This window comes from Aspergillus mulundensis (assembly GCF_003369625.1).
Source record: "Aspergillus mulundensis strain DSM 5745 chromosome Unknown scaffold_10, whole genome shotgun sequence".
Classification (NCBI taxonomy): Eukaryota; Fungi; Ascomycota; class Eurotiomycetes; order Eurotiales; family Aspergillaceae; genus Aspergillus; species Aspergillus mulundensis.
This window is the reverse complement of record NW_020797898.1, coordinates 456,013-478,602: the sequence shown is the minus strand read 5'-3', so window position 1 is coordinate 478,602 and position 22,590 is coordinate 456,013. Positions and strand designations below refer to the sequence as shown.

Below are 22,590 nucleotides of genomic sequence, written 5' to 3'. Positions count from 1 at the left end.
CCTATGGCTGTATGGGTTTTGACTTACCAGGTTTGTTTGGCCCAGAACCCCGAAGCACCACACTTCTTCCAACGGCCTCGCTTCTAGCGAATCGACTTCCTGCTCTGCAATTGCTTTGGCTGTTTCGGGGTCATCCTGGCCTTTCCCGTTTGCGGCCAGTACGCAGGAGAAGGCCGCGATGAAGGTGGTGGGGATGTACAAGAAGGCATGGTGAGCTGTCGCTGTCAGGCACTTGCATGCATGGAGATATCTCTACAGTCTCCCATACAGTTTCCTATACAGGCCATTCAAGGTCTTTGGGATCACGTTGTGAATAACCAACTTCCGAACAAACTTGGGTAGCTGATATATGGCCGTTAGTACTTTCGTGAAACTATTCTCAGATTTCGATCTCTGAACTAGATTGTATGTCCATATTAAGTCACCACATGCGTTTCCAACAGGGCGGGGGCACCCAAGATCATAAGATTCTCCGCTAGCCGAGAAAAGCTCGCCTCTGTCAAACAAGAACCTATCCAGTCTCCATTCAACAATTCCCATATGAGGAAAGAGTAAACCCAAGTATCTAGTCCCGAGGTCTTGACTCCAAGGCACTGAAAGCAAAAATACCCCTCAAAGCCCTCGCAATCCTGTCCCCCCTGGCAGCCCCAACTTCCTCAACCATCATGCTCGGCCTGACCGCAGAATTCCTGATCAGAGCTACTAGCTCACCTCGTTCTGGCGCTCTCCTACCCAAGTTTCCTGTACGATGGCTTCTGGGCCGAGTAGATCTGCGTCGTAGGGTGCGCTTCGCATCCTCGCGGTACTTGCAAACGTCGATGATCTGTATTAGAACCGTTTGTATACAGTCTACGGCCTTTATATCAACCAACATGGGGTCCCTTGGTTCTGCTAGGATCTTGTAACCTCCGTCTATGGGGAAGATCTACCTACATACAGCCCAAACATGAGCTAAGGCAATCCTAATGATTTAATGTTCCTTATTCGTGTCGTGCAGAAACAGTATACACTGTATCTTAGTCCAAGCCACTTAAGCGCGGCATCTCGGTCCCCCGCTCGGCATCAGCATGGCCATTGCCGACGAGACAGGGTTGAAGTAGCACATGAAAACAATCGCCACTAGCTTATCAAACTAATATTGATACCTGAAATACCCCTTGGCCCTCGGGCTCAGACCTAATAAAACACTCACGATGCCAGAAAACACCGAACAAGAGCCATCCACCGTGACCACAACAGGCCAACCGCCGGCCCCAGCAAACGAACCCAAACCCGATCCCATCCCCGTCCTAATCGACGCAGTCTACACAAAAGACGACCTCCTCCAGCACAACAAAGACGACGACCTGTGGCTTGCCATCGACGGGACCGTCTACGATCTAACCGAGTTCTCGGAGGAGCATCCGGGTGGAAAGAAGAGTACGCCCCCAGATTTACCCGTCATGTCTTTAGAAGGGTATACATGGGCTGACCAAATATGCATGCAGTCCTACTCAGTGTCGCCGGCACAGACGCAAGCAAGAAGTACCGCAAGTACCACGGGGATAATATCCTGCAGCGGTATGCGAAGGAGTATAAGATTGGGACGTTGAGGGTTGAAGTCAAAAAAAAAGGGTCGGGCAGGTTCTTTTCGGGTTTTAAACGGAGAAGATGAGTGTATTTGTTGTTTTGTAGTAGCATTCCTAGTCTTGTCTTTGTCCTGTTCCTGGTTCGGGGGTTCGGGTCATCTTCATGTTGTCGGTAGGTAGATAAGGGTTCCGGGTCTGGATAGGGTTACCTATTATTGGTCTCTATGGATAGGTGTATCTTGAGCTGTCTATACCACTTATAATAGCTCGAAGAGAATCAGATGCTGTTGAGAATCACCTGGGCTTCCCATCACCCCAGCCTAAAGTACCCATCCTTCTCAGATAACCTCGCCTGTACTCCCTCCATCTCCATACCACAAGAACCCGCCGCCCCTTTCTCCAGTATCTCCCTCTCCAGCCTCTCCCCATCACGGTCTGCATCGACGTCATAAACAAAAAGCAACGGCAGCGGATCATTCCTCCACCTGGGCACCCCCTTACCCGTCCTCCAAACCACCCCAAGCAGAACCCCAATCCCCAACGCCCAAACCAACACCGGCAGACAAATCCACTGCCAATGCACAACCACAAATGTCACACCAACCAATACCCTCCCCCTCGCCATCCCCGCCTTCTCAAAGTCCCCGACCTCCCTCGACGTCTCAATATACACACTATCCCTCCAACTCTTTGAAATCGCGCCGGCAACATTCCGCATGGCACAAGCCAGTCTGCCCGCAAGCTCAACGCCACACCCCGCAATATCACCCAGCGCAACAGCCTGCAGCACATCCGCAGCAGCATACATCGTGCTCTGCGGGTTCGTCGCCGTAAACGCCTGATGTAGCGGGTCGCGCCAGAACTGGCCGGAAAACAGGATCTCGAGGAATTTCTCGAGAGTGTACATCGCCTGAGCGCCGAAGATATATGTATCGTGTTCAATGCCCAGCTCCGTTTTCCACGATGATGGCGGGCTGAAGTGCCAGCCCGGCGCACCCTGCTTCTCCCAGGCGCCGCTGGTATTTGTGTAGGTGTACTCGGGCACCCAGGTGCGCGCGTACGCGATATCCAGCGTCTCATCGGAGAAAACGTTATGTGTGACACTTGGGCGTGACGCACGCACAACGGGCTCAATGGCGCACTCTGTTGCATCCCACATGCGCAGATCGTTTGCGCCGTCCCAAAGAGAAAAGTCCGTTGATGGGGCCGTCTCGAGCAGAGAGTTATTCGGCAGGCGCGGCGTGATGAATTGGATGGGGCTCATGCTTGCGTTTGTGTACACGGATGCGAGGTCTGCTTTTACTGCGGATAAAGTCACGCCGTTGATCATGGGGATTTGATACTTATTTGCACCGTTGGTTTGGGCCGGTGATTCGAGGAACCATGATGTCAGGTTTGATTTTGGGAGGGAGACGGTGCAGTTCGTCATTCCGGCGTAGCTGGTATTCTCGGGGATTGCGATGCAGGACATCGAGAGTCTGGTTGTGATGTTCGAGCATAGAGCGACAGCTTCGAGGGACGCGATTGGGGCCCAGGTGCAGTTTGCGCTGGGGCAGATGTACTGTGGGATGGACCATGGTTTTGCGCGGTCGCTGTTGAAGACGGAGTTGTACACGTTGGATTTGAGGATCGGGTCGACGCCGAATGCTGTACTCCATCTGTTAGCATTGCCTTTTACCTCCTGCCATACCTATCAAGGTGATAGGTGGGGGTAGGGCAACGCACTATTACTCGCATACCGAAACCCAACCGCATCGTACATCGAGACATTCGCCACAAGCGCCTGCGCACTCTGCCCCGACCCATCACCATCCTGCTGCACCATCCGCTGCTGATAAGCAATCAGATTCTGCGCGAAGGGATCAAACCCCAGCGCCAGGATCACGGCGCCACAACCCAAGGCCGCCATATAACACCCCTTTACACGCCAAATCATCCTAAGCGCCCCATACGGCCCCCGACTCGCAAAGTCAAATGCCCTCAGATCGAGGAGTGGACGTGGCCCGCGCGCAAACCACACCCATTTCAACTGCCCTAGCCCCTCGGACACTGAATACAGGATGAGTCCCCTTGACGCCGTGCTCAGCCACGAGATCAGCGCGTTCAGCGACATGTAGGACCAGTTTGGCTGTGGGGTGCCGTTGTAGGTCGCGAGGACGGCGACGATGGCGATGAGGAGGGCGGCGGAAATAAGGAGGGCGAGGGATTCGAGGGCGAAGCGGCCGTTTAGGAGTGAGTGGGTTCGTGTTCGTTGGGCCTTTGATTGCTGGGGATCGCTGGCGCTCGTGCTGGTCCTGGTCCTGATCGTGGACTCGGCTTCGATGTCGATGTCGTCGCTGGTGATCGCAACCCCGACTTCCTTTGGCGATTGCATATTGATCTAGCATTGGGCTGAAAGGATTGTGACGAGGACATTCTCCTGGGTGTCTAGCGCATATTAAGAAGCCCGTCCGTAGCCGCCGGCAAGATAGCCTGGCCTATGACTGGCAAAGCTCTAGCCAACCAGCATAGCCGCCAGGATTCGGTTCTTGGCAAGGTAAATATAGATTGTCTGTAGATCATTTTATTAAGTCGTATTGGCGATGCTCGGGGTGGACTTGACTCACAGTAAATGCAAAGGACAGCCCGATATACCACAATCACACTCCAAGGACAATCACTTGCCTGCTTGCTGTGTCGCAGTCTCGGGTTTTCGTGTATAATACGTGAGATTCAAGATTCGCTCTACCTTTCGGCCATTCGGCGATCTCTGTCTTGATCCTCCCGAGGCATGGTCCCAGTAACACCCCCTCGGGTCGATGTCCTCTCCTATCAATGCGCATGCCATCTCATGAACCCAAGCCCAACATTCTACGTTGCGGACCCGAGAATCCACTGAGTCTGACAAGCCCGACAACGCGGATCGTCCAGCCCATGCCAGCGGCTTCTCGTCAGATCCATGAGTGGCTGATCTCGACCAGGTGTGTCGCGGAGTAAGACAAAACCAATGATGTCCTTTCCGTCTACGACAAGGAAGCCTCCAAGCCGCCGGGCACCGCGAATTTGCCCCTGCGATCCGAGACAACATGACCGCCTCGTGGACTGCTAGGGCCACGCCGTCTGAATGAGCGGGAGATGGAAACAAGATGACCATTCCATGCAGTCCCAGGTCGGCTGGTTTCGTTTCCTCTGTGGGGGGGTTTAGTTCCGTCAGGCTTTGTCTTGAGCTTAGCTTGCAACGGTTCTCTTTCGTCAGAAGGCTCATTCTTCATGTCTAGTCTACCACCCGCAATTCTTCCACAGAAGCGAATCGGCACCGGAGAACTGTTCCAGAGGCGCGAAGGAGATTCGTGCATGCCCAAGATCTGCCATAGCTTTGCGGTCGCCATTCGGCTTGATTTTATCGCGATCTTGGGGGCATCCAGCGTGAGCTTTGCACGTGTGAAAGTCTTCCAGCACTCTTGGCGCAATGAATCCAGGGCACTAAAAAGCCTGAGGATCAATAGTCAGCCAATTTCAACCGAGCCGTGGCGTAGAAGTAATTCGGAGCAAATTCTTGTTGTTCCAGTCGTCACGAGATACGGTGAACAGGATGCTTCGCTGGACACCGTCTAGATACCATCTCAATGATAATCGTCCCTAGTTTAGTCTTCAGCATGTTGATAACCTGCAGAATCGCATCGCTGCGAAGTCATACGAGACTTGCTCGCTGTTTCCCGCCAGCAGAAAACGAGGCCGTTTCCAGTATCCGTACGGCGCGAATACAATTGCATCTGCCTCTCTTCGATATACGCGAATAAGCCGACCGTGCTCTCTGCTGCATGAAAACCTTCGTCTCTTCCTCATTCACAATCGCTCAGCTTCCGAGAGTCCGCGCCGAGTTCGAGTGTGGCTGATGAGCTGGACTTTTCCGGTTCAGCTGATGGTTCGAGTCAACCAACCAAGTGACAAATCACCGCGGCGACAAGGATCGGCCGGCAGGAGTGAAGTTGAATTCAAGCAGAAGACGCGTGTTGTCGCTTCCCTTCTCCCGCCTGGACCCTGTACCCTCGCCGCACTTCCCCATCACGGTAACCACGCTTCTGGCCGGGAGGAAGATCCTGATGTCATGGTGCCAATCCCACATTCCTGGAAGAATTGAGGAATGTCACGGTGTCGGTCGGCAGGATTCCCCGCAGTGGGAGGCTGGAGCGCCGTCGCGCCGTTGCTTGGCCATGACGAATCCTCCGTTCGGTACCGCTACTAGCGATGTCCTTCCATCTGTTGTGCTTCTTGGCAGTCTCGATCGTATTCGAATTCCGAATCCTGCGGAGGGGCACTGCAAGTGGTCCGCAAGGGCCACGAGTCTTTCTCCACTGCTTTCCGACGCGTTTCAAACTGACCCCACCGATCGATCAGGAGTCCGGACTCCAGAGTCAGGGACTGATGCCGATGTAGTTGATGCAGTAATTGCTCCGTAGTCGTACTGTCGACATTGCCATGATGGCACACTGTCAAGTGTAACCACAGGGAAAAGGGAGTGCCTGGAAGTGCCAAGCGTGGACGGGAGGTGACGTAAGGCTTAAGCACTGGCAAAAAGCTTCTTACGAATCAGCTAAAAATGGCGGCCACTCACAGCCCGCATCCGGCGCTGACTCAGCCGACTAAGAAATGAGCGTCCCTTGGCGCCCGTCGCTCTTTCTCGGGAGCCTGCGACTTTCTGCCTCTCACTCATCTCACAACACCATGCGTCTCGCGGTCCTGGGGCTCCTCCTGGCCTCGCTCGGTCGCATTTCCGCGCTTCAGATTCAGCTGAACGATCCAGGTGCGTTGCCGACCTTGAATTCCCCGCGACGCCTCATTCTAACCCGCATTCCTCGCTAGATTCCATCAAGGAAGCCGCTTCCAAAACCGCTTACGGATCGCTGCTATGGTATTCCGGTAACGAGACCGGCGGGAATCCCGGTGCTTTCCCGGAGAAATGGTGGGAGGGAAGCGCTTTGTTTATGAGCCTGATGCTCTACTACTACTACACCGGCGACGACCAGTACAATAGCCTGATCACTCAGGGGATGCAACACCAGGCGGGCGACGGTGATTATCTGCCCGCCAATTACAGCAGTTACCTAGTACGTTCTCCCGTGCCACCCCCTTTACTCTCCTCAATTCAATGCTGACCGGTCAGGGATACGATGACCAGTTTTTCTGGGGCGCCGCCGCCATGCTCGCCGCCGAAATCGGTTTCCCCGAAGACGAAGACGGATACTCGTGGCTGTCGCTCGCACAGGGTGTGTACAATACGCAGATCAGGGCTTGGGATACGCAGAACTGCGGCGGTGGTTTGCGATGGCAGATGTTCCCGTACCAGGCTGGTTACGCCATGAAGAACTCGATCTCCAACGCCGGTCTCTTCCAACTCGCCGCCCGTCTCGCTCGCTATACTACCAACGATACCTACGCTGAGTCGGCTCAGATGGTCTGGGACTGGGCGGTTTCCTCGCCGCTAGTCAATAACAAGACATGGAACGTCGCCGATTCGACCGATATCAACAACGGGTGCACGACGCAGGGAAACAATCAGTGGTCTTACAACTATGGCGCGTTCCTCATGGGCGCGGCCTATATGTACAACTACGTTCGTCCTCCGTCTCCGATGTTATCCCCAAGCTAACTGTCCCAGACTGAGAAAGCCGAATGGAAAACGGTCGTCAACGGTCTCCTCGGCAAGCTCCTCGACGAGTTCTTCCCTGAGCAGTACGGCGGCGGTAAAATCTTCTCCGAATATCTGTGCGAACCGAGCGGACTTTGCAACTACAACGAAATCCTCTTCAAGGGCATTGTCTCGACATGGATCACATTCGTCGGTCTGATCGTCCCCGAAACGTATGACCGCATCTACACCAAACTTCAAACGTCCGCCCAAGCAGCGGCCCTCGCCTGCAGTGGAGCTGGCAACAACACCTGCGGCGTTATATGGTACAACTCCAGCTGGGATGGTTCTATCGGCATGGAACAGCAAATCATCGCGACCGACATCCTTTCGTCCGTACTCGTTTCCGAAAAGCCGACTCCCCCTCTGACATCAAAGACCGGCGGAAACAGTACGAGTAATGTGAATGCCGGTACTGGTGACAGCAGCGGTAACAGCGGCGAGACGAAGCCGGTTACTACTGGCGATCGAGCGGGCGCCGGCATTCTGACGGTCGCTTTTGTTGGCCTCTGGGGTGGTATGATTGCGTGGATGGTCCTCGGCGAGGGACTCTAATAGCTTTTTTTACTTTCGCTTCTTGCTTCTCAGCCTTCTTGTATATTCAGTAAACCGTTCGGGCGGAGTATTTCGGACCTTGTGAATACCATTCTTCTGGATAATTGTTAGGGTTAGCTAGTCAATCATATTTTCGGCGCTGCTATTCTCGGCTCCCTTTTGTCAACAAGTTGCTATCGGTCATGGTTATCCTATATCCTGGCTACTAATGCTACCACCACTGATCTCCAACCCAAGCTCCCAACCAGAGCTCTACATACCCCCTTCCGACCAACAGCTATACCAATTCCCACTAAGCATAACTAACACCCCCCTTCCCACCCCTCCTAAAGAACCCCCACCCAATAACCCCCAAACAAGCAACACAAGCAATAAACATAAACGCACTATCCGCCTTCGCAGAGATACACCTGCTCTTCAGCGCCCCCGCATTCTCCAACCCCGCATACCTACACACCATATCCTTGCCAGACCCCCTGCACCCCCCACTCAGCAGAACATTCGACTGCGTCGCTGGGCTTCTCGACGCATTCTCGCAGTCTACGTGTCGGAGGAGGACGGCGTACGCCTGCGCGCATTAACAACCAACCATTAACAAATCAAAGATAGAGGGGGGAAGAGGTGAAAGGGAAGGATGAACATACAATCCCACCCGCCAACATCGTCACAGCAGACAACGCATCCAGCGCGGTCGTGATTATTCCTTCAAGCGCCGAGACGAATAGCGATGCCACGCCCACTAGGGACGCCAGGAGCCCGAAGGCCCCGCAGAACGCGGCGTAGCCTGTTGCCGCGGGCACGGATTGCGAGTTTGGTGCTTGCCCGCGCGCGAGGGAGATGGAGATTGCGAGGACGATTAGGGCGGGGATGGCCTGGATGTTGATTAGAGTGGAATGAGGGTGGGAGATTGAGTTGGTGAGGTGAGATGGTGGATTGAGTTGGGGGGTATGGCTGGGGTAGGACGGACCTGGACGGCGCGGAGGATGGCTGGGACGAGTTGCATTGTGTCTGGGTTTTCGAGGTTACAAGGGGTCAGGATGTGGCGGTTTTGGCGTAATTGTAGAGTCTGGGTCTCGTCGCAGTGCAGTCTTGGGTACTGACTGTAGTTGCCTTTGGATTAGGGCTCAAGGGAGTCTCAGACTCAACCGCGAAAGTGTAAGATATTTCCTGATCTGAACTCTCGAAACAATAGTATGAGATGCAAAGCGCACAGCAAAAGGATAAGATATTCCTGAACGACTGCTCATAAATCCGCCAGCGCAAACCCTTATTAAATACCTCCCCGGCCTCATACAAGAAAACCACAGACGCCCCATCCATCCCGGTGGCAGCACAACACAGCGCAGCGCAGCCCGGGCGGCTAGTAAAACACCCTTCCCCTAACCGCCCAGGGCCATGGCTATGGTCGGGTCTATGTTTAGGAAAGAACCATTGGGAGGGAACCCGGAACCAACAAGTTCCCCCATCCTAGCTAAGGGTGGTGGCAGTGGCAGTGTGCATATCATCCGTTTCATACGGACACACTGCGTAGCACATGGTTTCGTGTGACGCGGGGGCCTGCGCGATGGCTGGACAGGAGTGTCTTGCATTTCAATGCTAACCGCAGGCCCTGGTTCCGAGCCTCTAGGCAGAGTGTGCGGCGCAGCGATGCTAGGTAGGGTAGGGTAGGTAGGTAGGGCGCCAAGGACCGCGGCGGTTAGGCCGGGGGTCGCGGTGGCGGAGTCCCAGCTGTCAGTGGTGGATGGGCGGCGGCTAGGGCGTTGGTAGGAGAGGCTCGTTGATTCTTTTAGAAAGGTTTTTACACTGTTGGTGCCGGTACATACGGATAGGGTACCGGGCTCCTGTTGCTTGAAGCTGAAAGTGCTTTGATCGTGGCTCATGGATCGGGCGTCAATGTTGGAATTTGGGGCGCAGGGGATACCCGTTGTGAGGGCCATGGCGGTTACCGTCCGGGAATTGATCTGTCTGAGGTAGTATGACAACACTTACTATGTATGTACGTCCGACTATAGGTAGATGCCGGCGGGGAGAACTGAGTGTTGGGAGTGGGCAGTTGCTCGATTGCAAAAAAAAGATCAAAGGAATTGACAAGGACGAGATTCGAACTCGCGAGGTTTCCCACTGCGGAACGGCAGCACCCACTGACTGGTATCAGCCAACGAGCGTTACTGACCTAAACACAGCGCCTTAACCACTCGGCCACCTTGCCATGGAGACAAATTATGGTCAGCAAAGGTGAATCCTAGCCACCGGAAATAAAAGTTTGTTTGATTGTTGCACGATATGTCTGGGTCTGATCGACATGGCCCGCAAGCTGGATACATAAGCTGCTTCCCCAAGTTGAATTGATTGCATGCTTAATTGATCAGAAGTTGATAGAAAAGAAGAGAGAATCCAGTCCGGTTGTATATATGTATGATGGTGTTGTTGAATCACAGCAAGTAAGAGAGAGGGACTGTGAATAAGAAGCAAAAAAAGATGACAAGGGTGGGATTCGAACCCACGCCAAATTAATGACGCGGAAACTTGATGAGATCAAGAAGAGGTTCTGATAAGATACCTTAACCGCGCGCCTTAGACCGCTCGGCCACCTTGCCTGTTGATATATAATCGCGCCAAATAACGCCATTATCACCTTGAACATATTACCCAAAGTCAAAGCAACTTGCGAGGTTCTCATCACCCTGCCCAACGTCTTTCACGCGCCTGGAGTTAATCTTAGGTATATATGTGCGGATTATTGACTGCTTAATATAATCACTGTTCTTTGCATCCATAAATGTTGTTGGACGCTTTCTCATAACATACTCTGCTTGTTGCATTGCTGGTGCAGTTATATATTTTACTCGGCTGCGTCCCGAGGTCTTCTCGTGCATGCCCTAAGCACAGGGACATTTCCAGGGAAAATGCCAGGATAGACGTTACTCCAGCGCACAGAATGGACACAGCTCGATACTCGCCTGCCCGCGATAATATCCACCAACAACCGCCCAGGTTTAACAGGAATGACTATCGTAGTCCTGTAGCACAGCGGGGCGCCCCCTGCGAATGAGAACAGCGCCCCCGTAAACACCACGGACACCGCAGAATTGGTGCCCCCGCCTGCTTCGTTGGTACTAACCTAGCAGACCGCTGGATAGGAACAGTGAGCTCACATTTTGGCCACAGGCCACAGGGGAAATAAGATCCACGGGTCCCATAACATACGTAGACGATACAATCGATTGACGCGCAACCATGCTGCAATGGCCGAGACGAAGCACAGCGATGCTCAGGGAAACCTTTGGAACCCAGGGGCCCAGGTACAGACCGCGACAGAATCGCCCACAGAGACGCACTCGGAATCAAATATACCCCGAGGACCGGGTTAACCATCGCGACTCTCCCTCCCTGAAGCTGCATAGCACACTGACTGGACTCAACAAACATCCGTAAATGGTGCGCTCCAACGCTTACTTCCCTGAGAGGCTGAAATCGGGTAATTTAGCTAGACATACCATTATAAAACATTATCGCCATATACCGCCTGAAACCTCTGGAGGTCATCGTCACTCAATCGTTCCCAGTACAAGCTCCAACCGCCGGAGTGAGGAGTGGAGGCCAACAGAGTTAGGGCTGGCAAGGCAACCTGGGTTTGAGAATATAGTAGCTTTTTTGTTTTAAGGTTACAAGTTATTAAATCTGCGATATTTTCAACAAGAAGCATCATTGGTCTAGTGGTAGAATTCATCGTTGCCATCGATGAGGCCCGTGTTCGATTCACGGATGATGCATCCCATCTTCTTTTTGTTTTTTTATCCCTGCTGTAGGTATGTCTCCACGTCAGGCCTCGTCTTTACATCTTGCCAAGTGCCTGGGGCTCCTTTAAAACCATTCTCCCCCGACAAAAGGTCAAACCATACCTACTGTCCTGCTATCCGTGAAGGCCAAATAAAAGTCCCTGACTCCTGCACAAGCTCACTACATCCACTGCGTGCCGTCCGACGGTTATGTATGGAAAAGCAACACAGTCGGCCCTATATATTCTCATTGACCCGTGCACTTGGAGCCTGTACCCAGAGAACGATCGCAAGGAATGGGCGTATCATAAATGCAGTTAAACAAGGAGATGAAAACCCTTAAAACCCACCATTCCTTCCCACAGCAATCAACTAGAACATAGCAACAATGAACAAATCCCAGCACAGCCTAGGTCCTCCCGTCCTTCGCGCCGAGAACCTCGACATGCTCCAGCCCCTCCCCTTTGCCGTCATTCAGGTTTTCCATATCCTTCCCCAGCTTATCCACACCATCCTCATTCTCCTTAACAGCATACTCGCCAACACTGTATTTCCCCGCCTTGACATCTCGTCTCCAGAGGAACTGTCCGAGCATGAAGAGCGTGCACCAGCAGATCACAAACACCGTGTTGACGGTATACCCCTTCCGCCACTTGGGTGCCTCGACGACGGGGAACACCGTGATCGGGTAGAAGCTGAAGAAGACCCAGCCGAATGTCATCTACACGTTTACATTAGTGGTAAGCTGCCGTGAGGTAAGGAGAACGCACCATAGCACCAGATGTAAACGCCCTTGCCTCCGAGTCGTCGCGCATAACCATGTTCACCCACGGGAAGAGGATGGGCGTGACGCAGGATGTGAAGCCGAGGAGGTAGTATGCGGTGACTATCCAACAGTTAACATGGTACGCAACGAGGGAAGACTAAGGGGGACGCACATTTCAAACCAAGCGGGATATCCCAGACAAGCAAACAGACATTCGAGAAGAGCAGCACCGACGCAACGACGCCCATAACAGCCCACGGCGGATACACCATGACCAGCGATGTAGCAAGCACACCCGCAAAGACCGAGACCGCTTGAACGCCCGTCGGGATCATATTGATCTGCGAGACCGTCCAGGTCCCATACCGATCCGCCTGGTCCTTCAACCAGAGGATCATCTGGCCAGCAACGTAGGAGGTACACTGGAAGCTGCGCACAAACCAACCCCATTAGCCAATGCTGCCTCCAAAAAGGGTGGGGAGACACACAAAATATACGTAAAAACCGCGACATAGAAATGCCAGTGCGTAAAAACCCGCTTGAGCATGCGCTTCCCAATCTTCCGACTCTCGCGCACCCCCTCACTCCTCATCCTCCCCCGACAAAGCTCATGGTCCTTCTCCGTCAGCCACCAAACCTTCGGCCCCTGCGGCAACCCAGGAAAGAAAAAGAAACTCCCCAGAGCAATGGGCAAACTAATACACCCATCGATGATAAACAGCCACCGCCACCCCGCCATCCCATGCACGCCATCGAGCGTCTCATGCGCCGCAGCTTGGAGATACCCACCCGCGAAACTGCCAATGTTACTGCTGACGAACCAGACACCAGCGCGCTTGAAGAGCTCGTCGCCCCTGTACCAGGATGAGAGGATATACATTGTGCCGCTGGAGACGGGGGTTTCGAGGACACCGAGGAGGAAGCGCAGCCCGTAGATATCGTTGGCGTTGCGGAGGCGCGATTGCGCGAATGTTAGGATTGACCAGGCCACTTCCATTGTGGGCAGGAAGTAGCGCGCGAACTTTGGCCGCGACATGACCATCATGCTGGGGATCTCGAAGAGCATGTAGCCGATGTTGTAGAAGGTGCCGAAGAGGGAGTACTCGTTTCCGTAGAGCTGCAGGTCCTCTTTCATCCCCGAGGAGTACGCGTTGTTGATGTTTACTTGGTCGAGCCATTTTATGAAGTCTGCACATTGCGTTATTAGTGAGGGGTCTGCTGGGTATGGTAGGAGACGCACACGCAAGACAACAAAGCGGCAGCAGCACGCAGTCCAGCTTGAAGAGGAGCTTCCGCTCCTGGGCCGAGTAGTGGCTCGGATACCAGTCGAAGAGGTACAGCCAGGCGACCCAGAGCGAGCGGGGCTTGGGCTTGTTTGCGGAGCTGGGGGCGGCATCAGTGGTTGCCGTGGCCTGTTCGGTATCGGCGACTTTCGCATCCTCGAAGGCTGGGTTTGCGGATGCGTCGACGGCCATGGGCTGGTCGAGGCTGGTTTTGCCTTTGACGACTTGGTCGGTCATTGCGCCCGTTTCCTTGGGAAGTAGGGTAGGGGGCAGTGATGGAGGATGGAGTGGGATTGAGGCACATGTCCATTGACTCAGGTCTTATATAGACTCGTTTATAGACATGCCGTCAGGATATCATTGGATTAGAGCAACCCACCACCCCGGACCCTTGACGCGGAGTGCGGGGTATCTGGAAGCGCGAGGGATGCGCTCGGCCTCGGGGGATTGAGCGTGGGTTGCGGACGATCTTCCTCCGGGGGCTTGAGTGTCGGTTAAACGACGACCGGATGATCGGTGGCCGGGGATACGAGCTCTTGAATGAACTCGACCTTGAAGCAAAAGCATAGATTAAGGCCAGTGTAAGACATCCATGATCAGTGTGCTATAGCTCGTAAAGAGGTGAAAGTAAGGCAACGGCGGGCAATGATTAGGAAAGGTCTGAGAAAAGTAGATTCTGTGGATCGGCTTCAATTCTTTATGATACGCTTATACCCAATTCTCCATCCACTATTCTGATAGACAGCTTCGGCCGCTTCATCCACATGCCATACACAACCTCATGCCCTAACCCCGCAGACGCTGCAACAGCAAAGACACCAGAGACAATCATGATCTCTCCATCACCCCCCTCGTGATTCTCAATCGCAATCTCATGACGTACCGACGGTATAAAGGTCCTCGACGCGATAATGTTGGTGTTGGGGTCAGGCCTCAGACAGAACGCTCTGCATTTGGCCTTAACAGTTTCCTGCGTGTCCACCCTGCTGCTTGAGGCTAAGAGCTCGAGCTCAGTGTCCGCTGTTGAGTCGACGATTCCGCTTGCTCCAGCGCGAGAAGTTATCAGACAGCTAGAATCCACCGTGCAGTGTCCTTCAATACTGGCGGTGCCACGCCGAACTTTTGGGATAATCCTGCCAGAAGCCGTCTCAGCATCAATAGCGAAGCCCGAGTCAATTAATTGAATCCGTTCCCATGGCCCTTGCATTTTGTCTGCTCCTTTCACCCTATGCACCCTGACATGCCAGCCCGGATAAACCTCCCTCAACGGAATCAAGACGGTCTCAATGCTGAAATCCATAAAGCTCCAGGGCTTCCAAGCACTGTACAGTCCCGGAACAGTTCCAACATTGCGACCCAAAACCTCGATATCAAGGATCCTCTCCTCGACAGGCGCCTCCCTAACCCTCCAATTCTCACCGCCATCAAAACTCACAGCAAGCGTGCTATCGGGCGCAACCTGCTCAAGCAGAGTCCCACACGGCACACTAAACCCAAGCGCAGATGAGTACGCAAACTTCCCGTACTTCGCCTCGCGCGCTTTATGTCCCTTCTTCGTCATCTGGCCGGATGAGAGGAGGTAGGTGTGCTCCGGCGTATTGCAGAGTATATGACGGGGCGGCCAGACGACTTCCACTTCTCCGAGCGCAGTCGAGGTTCCAGTCACTGAGGCAGAAGGGTGAGGCAGTTCTGGAACACTCCAGAACTCATGGTTCTCAGGGAGCATAATCACAATGAAGCTCTTTAGACACCAGTAGACGGACTGCGGCGAGTTGTAGTTCTCAGCTAGGTACATGTTTGGATATGTGTAGCCGATGTTCAGGGTTCCGTCGGTGTTGAAGATGTGGTGCTGCTTTGACCACCATCGGAGATGTCGGAGGAGAAGGCCTTTTATTGTTCCCGGGCTGTTTAACGGTGGAGGAAAGGGGATATCCGCGCATGCTGCTGCAGACCAGAAGGCTGCGAAGGCGAAGCGGTAGGTTAGACTGCGGCCGAAGGGGATGGCGGAGCCTGATATCAATCGATCAGCGTATAAATTTGATGGTTTAATGGGAATGGAGCATACCGTCAGGATCGAAATACCGCCAGAACACACTCCCAAACTCTCTAGCCGACTGACGATACCGCTCTGCTCTCTGCGGATCCTCGTCGCTGGCAAACCGTACATAGAGCAACTGGGCGAACTGAATCGCAAAGCTGCCCGAGTAATAATCTGCCTGTTTCCGTTCGTCGCCCCATAGTCCGTCGCTTGACCATCCCTCGCCTATCTCGAATGTGTCGAGTGTTCTTAGATCGGCTTCTATCTGATCTTGGAGCGCATCGCGAGAGACGCCGAGGGATCTGATTAGAGCGAGATTCACAAATACGCGGAACCAGAGCCAGTTATTGCGGGGCATTTCATGGTCGTTGATCTTGCGCAGCCAAGCAGCCAGATTTCTCCTTTGATCAACGCCCATGCTATCGTGAAAGACACCAGGCTTTGCCAGGAGCGCAACGGCTATCGATTCCATCTCGACCATGCGTTGATCGAAGTCTCCCAAGTCGCCCCAGTATTCTGGACCAGCTGGGTCTATCCCGGACTTTAGACCTTCCATCCATGATTCCAAATTGAGATTCCCAGTTGATGGCTCGTCAAACAGGTATGGGACGACCCATAATGGCCGGGCGAATCCTTCTAGCTGCGCGGCGGTATCATCAAAGCCCGCCGCTGTGGCAACTGGCAGCTTTATTCGTGCACGCGAGGCGCTCTTGTACGGCTCAAGCGCAGAGAGAAGAGACCTTGCAGCAACGACTAGATCCGCTCGTGTTGCGAAGGGATTATCGCTGAAACCTGGCAGAGGGGGCATCGTGGCTGGTTGCCATCGACGTAGGTGTGGACAGTTGTTTCCGACCAGTGTCCAGCACCCCAAAGTCGATGATCGAAACAATCGATGATAGAAACGACCGTCGTCGGCTAACGGGATAACGATAGCCGACCCCACGCCAGCCTCCAACTGCCTTTCGTTGAGTGGTGGGATTTGTCGGAGCATCGGGGAAATCACGACGGACTGCGGAGGGTTGGCAGCGGCGGATTCTGTATACTCTGTTACTTGGGAATCCTGCCACTGAGGGGGAGATGTCACGATATAACGGTAGGAGGCCATGGCGCATGCACCGTATCCTTTTAGTCGGTTACATCCAGCGATATCAGCCACTTTTCCGCACATCCGGCGAAATAGCAATAGACCGCTGTTCTATACCATACCTCTGATACTGGAACCTATCTGATATTCTCACCATGAACGACCTTACATCATGTACACCGAGTACATCCTCCTCGTCTGATGCACTGTCACCGATGCCGAAGAAGAGGAAGACCGAGAGCATAACCTCCATCTCAGATTCTGAAGACACCCCAGCCTCATCTTTCAAATGTTCCGTTGCTCGATACCTCATACCCGAACTTTTCGAAGAGAATGTAATAGCGAAGATCTTCCGAACGGCATCTGCATCGCTTCACGACCCGAACGTCTTTACCACACCAGGTGGAGTACCGATTGCGTATCCGGAAACCGTGCCCCAGGATGGTCCAACCGCCGGTCGATACGAGTTTCGAGATCCGGAGTTTTGGACGTGCGGGTTCTTTCCTGGGAGTTTGTATGGCCTTCTGGAGCGGTGCATCAAGCACCCGCGACAGGTATCCTTTGGACCTGGTGTTGAGCTATCGAGAGTTCGAGGCGAACTTCGCTCCTTAAGTAAGGCGTGGTCAAAGTCGCTACATAGTATGGCCTTCCGGACTGACACCCATGACATCGGGTTCATCGTTATGCCTGCACTGAAGCGAGATTGGGAGCTTTTCGGAAATGAGCAGAGCATGCGGTCAATCACTCAGGCTGTTCGAAGTCTGGCGACAAGATATGTTTCGACAGCCGGAGCAATAAGAAGCTGGGACATTCTGGTAAAGAAAGAGATCACAGTGACAGACCAAACGCAAAATGTACTGGTGATTATTGATAGTCTCTGCAATCTGGACCTCCTGTTCTATGCTGCAGCCCATACAGGAGATGCTTCACTTGCAGCGATAGCAGAAACGCATGCCCGGACACTACTTCAAACGCATCTGCGAGAAGAGAATGGGATCACGGTGCCGAAAGGCGGATACAAAGGACAGCTCTACTCGACGTGTCATGTCGCAAATATCGATCCGGTAGATGGGAATTTGAAATGGCGCTGGACAGCGCAAGGATACAACAACGACTCAGCCTGGGCTCGCGGTCAGGCTTGGGCAATACTGGGCTATGCGCAGACATACATGTGGACGAAAGAGAATGTCTTCCTGGACGCTGCGTGCGGGACGGCAGAGTACTTCCTGCACCGGCTGGCGACGGCGCCTTCGTGCGTTGAGACGACGACCGACGATTTTTCTGGGCATCCAGTTAACGGCAGTCATGGAGATAGAAAGAGGACAATAGGCCGCCATGTCCCGCTCTGGGACTTCGACGCACCCGTTGATCCTTCTTCGCCGCTGCGAGATTCTTCAGCGGGCGTGATCGCAGCCAATGGGATGGTTGTGCTTTTCCAAGCGCTTATATCCATTGGCCAGGATGACCTTGCTCGGCGCTTTCTAGACGCCGCGGTGAAAATTGTCCGCGATACGATCGATCTGTGTTTGGCAACCGAGAAGGCTGAGTTCGTGGGGGAGGGTGCTAAGCTGCAGGTCGAGGACGGCATGCCTGGCAGCACATTCGAATCGATTTTGAAGAACGGGACTGCGAATAATAATCAGCATGCGAGACGGCGGTATAGTAACCATGGGCTTGTGTATGGGGATTACTATCTTATAGAGTTTGGGAATCGGTTGCTGGAGTTAGGGCTTGCATGATAAACTGCCTTAATGATATAGACAACAGCGTTCCGGTTGAGACAGATAATCCTAAAAGTGTTGCCAGGATGCCGTGAAGGTCGGAAGGAGGGCTCAGAAGAGGCGCCTGCATGCCCAAGACGTAGACAGCCCAATGGGCAGAGGGATAAAGGGAAGGCGCGACCGAGGAGGAGAGGGGGGTGTTTGCCATGTCTTTGCTTTTTCCTCTGCAGCGAAGTGGGATGAGTTGGCGTCAGCGAAAAATCTCTCAGACTCAGCCGAAAATCTCCACGATGGATCTCTCTTCCCGTCCATCTCATAATCCGCAACACTGTTGTTACGCAGCGCAATATGCTGAATCTCCTTCTCCCCGTCGTCATCAGTCTCCCGCTCGCGAGCGCGCAGGGCTGGGATGACTTCTCCAACAACTTGGCCACCGATCTCGCCCCGTTCCTCTCGCTCTTCGGAGAGCAAGTCACTAAGCAATATCTCAGCGAGAGCACGACTTATCTCGACTACTTTATCTTCGCGATGGCGCCCATGGGGATCCTGACTGCCCTGGTCTCGGCAATTCGAGTCTGCGGCAGCCCCGCGCTACGCGCCTTTATCGGTCGCGCCCAGGAAGGATCGGGGCATGCTGAGGCTGAGCTGTGCTCTTCGACAAGCAGAGATGTCTGCGAGCTATACCATAATGGCGGCATCACACGCGTTTTTGGTCGTCCTAAGATTCTCGAGGTGGTTTACGATCCAGCCCTCAAAAACTACGGCGCCGGGATATACACCTTCCATGACTACGTGGAAAAATCAGAGAACTGGCATTGCAAGAAGCGCCGCGAGCCAGACCACGATGTCCTTGCACCGCAGGAAGCCTTTTCACCGAACTTGTCACTCAACATTGGAATCAAGAAGCGGCATCCCGCGGTCTTCTGGATTGTGGCTACAGCTGGCCTTGTCCTGCAGTGCGGCGTCTTGGTCTTCGCGAGTATTGCGACATACTACTTGAGATGGGGAACAAATGACAGCCCTACAGAGCCTTACGCCTGCCCACTTGTTATTATAGGTACACTGCTCGTGTCTGGTGGCATGTTCATTTGCGCCTTTCTGGTGGGCGAGAGCACCGACGAGGAAGTGTGGTACAAGAAACCTGAAGCAGAAGACGCGCCTGATGGAGAAGTGCGGTCCAAAACAGAAAAAGATGAGTCCTCGATATTCTGGCTTCAACCTGGAGGACAAACCATTGGGGACCAAACATTTGATGCATTCGCCTGCGCCGATACCAGTGAATTGATGGGTGGGGTCTCGCAATACACTATATCACGGAAGAGAGATGTGCCCGAGTCCAATAAGTATGTTGTATGGCTCGCAGTTGGCATCACAGTGTCGGGTTTCGTTCTCCAGTTCACAGGGCTTCGAGCCGTCCATGCTGCAGTTGCAGTGGCACAGCTGGGGACTGTGATGATCATGAGCCTCGCTCGGGCATTCCTTCGTATGCAAAGGCTAGATCCAAAAGCCAACGCTCTTGCCGGTTACCCTAATCAACAAACCATCCACGGCCACGAGCTCGACTGGCTTGCACTGCGCATCGGCCAGGAACTGGCAGGGAGTAGGCCAAACACCCCAATCCTGACCGACAATGTGGCCCTCCAATCGACATCACCCGCTATGCATCTGGCCTGGACATTCAATAGCGCTCAGTATAGAGGAACAGGAATCACCTGGAATCGTCATACTGAAGGCAATCCCGGCTTTGAAATCATGAGACTTCGCACGCGACTGGCGGATCTCACTACGTCGGGGTGGGGGCTCCAGAAAGCCTCGGAACTCTTTGACGATGAAATGGTCAACGGACGACACGCCGCACGACAGCTGGGCTCGGCTATGTGGTCAGCCATTACCATGGTTTACAATAAGAGTGCTAAGGTCCATGAAGCATGGCGACAGATTGATGAACTAAATTGGACCTTCCAGTGCCAAGTATCGGGTCCTGCGCGAGATGTGGCTCGAACTCATATGGCGTCGATTCAGTTCTCAAGAGAAAATAAATAGGAAGACACAATGAGCAGGGAAGATAGGTACAGGACCACATCAATTCAGCTAGAAAGTGTTCTAGGCCTATGGACTTGGGCATTAAACCCTGATCCTGTTATGCTTGGAAAACGATACCATATCATCCCCGCTCACAAGCGGACAGAACAGCGTCAATTTCCATGGGTAAAAGCAGTAAATGATTTCCGATTGTGGCATACGCTCGGCTCCTCCAGATTTGTTCATGATTACCTTGCTCAGTGTGACAATCTTGAGCAAGCAAACCCAAATACGGTCTGGAAAGTGGAGGACGATAACAGCTTATCAGGTGGTGATCTATTTCCAGTACGCCCAGACGACTACAATGCCACGAGCCCCTGGAATTACCGGCGCCTATGGGGCTGGTACGGAACGAAATACCCGGGAGTAGGACCACAAACACTTCGTTTGGCGGCCATTGAGCTAGAGGGATCCCTTCTCTCAAGCTCTGTGCATGAGGTGTTTGGAACATTCGTCAGCAGTATTCTCAAGGTTGTCCAGGACATCGGAACTGTTGACATTGCCCTCAAAGAAACGGAGGGCTTTTACCTGAAAAACCATCTGGTAACATCACTTGCCGAGACATTTACGGACAATCAATTGGGGTCCGAGAATGATGCCTTCCTTTGCATTCTCACTGCGTTGTTACCACGGATGAAGGGCTCTCCTCCAAAATGTGCGGTAGACGCAGCAATCAAAAACGTGGCCCGCCATAAACGGCGGGGTCAACTGGAGGAGGCTGAATCCGTCTTGAAATGGGCCTTGGAAAAGTCGTGTTGGAGCGAAAAACTGATCGATAAACCAGTAGCTGCTCTGGCTGAGCTATACCGACACGCCTTGCGCGAGCCAGAGACGAGACAGTTTGGGCTGGACGGCATCGAGTGGCTTCACGGGGAGGCTGGCAGCCTATATGGGTCAACAAAAGACATGATTATAGCATATACCGAAGTTGCGCACAGATACATTCCTCGGCCACGCATCCACGACCGCGGTAAGCTCCTCGCTGCGATCGAGGCCAAGGACCTGGTGACTGCTCTGGTCGAGCTGACGCATTTGGAACTAGTACGGGGGGAGGCTGAGCAGACAATCGAAGCACTGCTTCAAGCCGCTGGTCATGGCTGGCCTGATATTGTCTCAGGACTCCTGGAATTATCGCCTGACTTGGAGAGACAGCATGCTGATAAATGGCATCGAACGTCGTTGCCCAACGCTATACAAAGCAAAAGTGCCGCAACAGTCAATGTACTACTCCAGTGTGGTGTTGTTCCAGACGCCATGGACATAGCGCTTGCGTCTAGAACTGAGAATATACATGTGCTGGAGACTTTATTGGGTGTCACAAACACCTGCATCGACTATAACCCGCTTCTGTTGGCAGTTCATGCCAACTGCGTCGCCATTGCAGAGCGCCTCCTTGACGAAGGCGCAGACATAAACGCGCGAGACTCTACCGAGTCAACCCCATTGCACATAGCAGCTGCTGCAGGGTATGTGAAAATGGTCAAGATGCTGCTTCATAAAGGCGCCGAAGTTGATTTGGTGAACATGGACCATTCCACACCCCTCCACTGTGCAGGATTGAAATCCCAGATGGCAGAATGGGCCTACAATGTATCAAAAAAGGGGAAAGACATCTACCAGAATGCTCAAGAAAAAGCACCGCCTGACGACGACGCACCCACAGCACCAGGGACTTCAGGCGAAGAAAAGAGTGCAGCAATTGCAAGAATCCTGATTGATCACGGTGCACGCACAGACTCAATCAATCGCTATGGCCATACACCATTGCAGTCAGCAGCTGATAATAGCAACGAACCTTTGGCAGAAATACTCCTGGATAAGGGCGCTGATGTGAATATGGTGACCGAGCCCGATGGCACGGCACTACATGTTGCGGTTAATCGAAATTATTCCGGGATGGTCAGGTTACTACTTGATCAAGGTGCAGATTTGCAAGTAGTGGACTCGAGAGGTGACACGCCGCTGTCCCTAGCAAGTAAAGGTCACGATTATATCTGTGATATGATCAAGGATAAAGAAGCCGAGTTACAGTCAAGCGCCCATTAG

At 53.3% G+C, this 22,590-nt stretch overlaps 6 protein-coding genes across 6 annotated transcripts; 3 read left to right on the top strand and 3 right to left on the bottom strand.

The window, feature by feature from the left end:
- Positions 1-1,878: 1,878 nt before the first annotated feature.
- On the bottom strand, positions 1,879-3,942 carry DSM5745_08568 (DUF3176 domain-containing protein; the record flags this gene model as incomplete). The annotated part of the gene is made up of 2 exons (XM_026750584.1): positions 1,879-3,215; positions 3,294-3,942. 2 exons carry the CDS (start codon positions 3,940-3,942, stop codon positions 1,879-1,881), a joined length of 1,986 nt encoding a protein of 661 aa, XP_026600597.1.
- A 2,330-nt stretch (positions 3,943-6,272) lies between these two features.
- Positions 6,273-7,791, top strand: DSM5745_08567 (glycoside hydrolase family 76 protein; the record flags this gene model as incomplete). The annotated part of the gene is made up of 4 exons (XM_026750583.1): positions 6,273-6,351; positions 6,411-6,655; positions 6,712-7,161; positions 7,207-7,791. The coding sequence occupies 4 exons, from the start codon at positions 6,273-6,275 to the stop codon at positions 7,789-7,791; spliced, it is 1,359 nt and encodes a 452-aa protein (XP_026600596.1).
- A 4,188-nt stretch (positions 7,792-11,979) lies between these two features.
- Positions 11,980-13,856, bottom strand: DSM5745_08566 (uncharacterized protein; the record flags this gene model as incomplete). Its single annotated transcript, XM_026750582.1, has 5 exons — positions 11,980-12,291; positions 12,341-12,456; positions 12,509-12,765; positions 12,825-13,524; positions 13,577-13,856. 5 exons carry the CDS (start codon positions 13,854-13,856, stop codon positions 11,980-11,982), a joined length of 1,665 nt encoding a protein of 554 aa, XP_026600595.1.
- A 120-nt stretch (positions 13,857-13,976) lies between these two features.
- On the bottom strand, positions 13,977-16,762 carry DSM5745_08565 (DUF2264 domain-containing protein; the record flags this gene model as incomplete). The annotated part of the gene is made up of 3 exons (XM_026750581.1): positions 13,977-14,170; positions 14,334-15,629; positions 15,685-16,762. The coding sequence occupies 3 exons, from the start codon at positions 16,760-16,762 to the stop codon at positions 13,977-13,979; spliced, it is 2,568 nt and encodes an 855-aa protein (XP_026600594.1).
- Positions 16,763-16,896: 134 nt separating this feature from the next.
- Positions 16,897-18,480, top strand: DSM5745_08564 (uncharacterized protein; the record flags this gene model as incomplete). The annotated part of the gene is made up of 1 exon (XM_026750580.1): positions 16,897-18,480. The coding sequence occupies one exon, from the start codon at positions 16,897-16,899 to the stop codon at positions 18,478-18,480; it is 1,584 nt and encodes a 527-aa protein (XP_026600593.1).
- Positions 18,481-18,810: 330 nt separating this feature from the next.
- DSM5745_08563 (ankyrin repeat domain-containing protein) lies at positions 18,811-22,590 on the top strand (the record flags this gene model as incomplete). The annotated part of the gene is made up of 2 exons (XM_026750579.1): positions 18,811-20,483; positions 20,538-22,590. The coding sequence occupies 2 exons, from the start codon at positions 18,811-18,813 to the stop codon at positions 22,588-22,590; spliced, it is 3,726 nt and encodes a 1,241-aa protein (XP_026600592.1).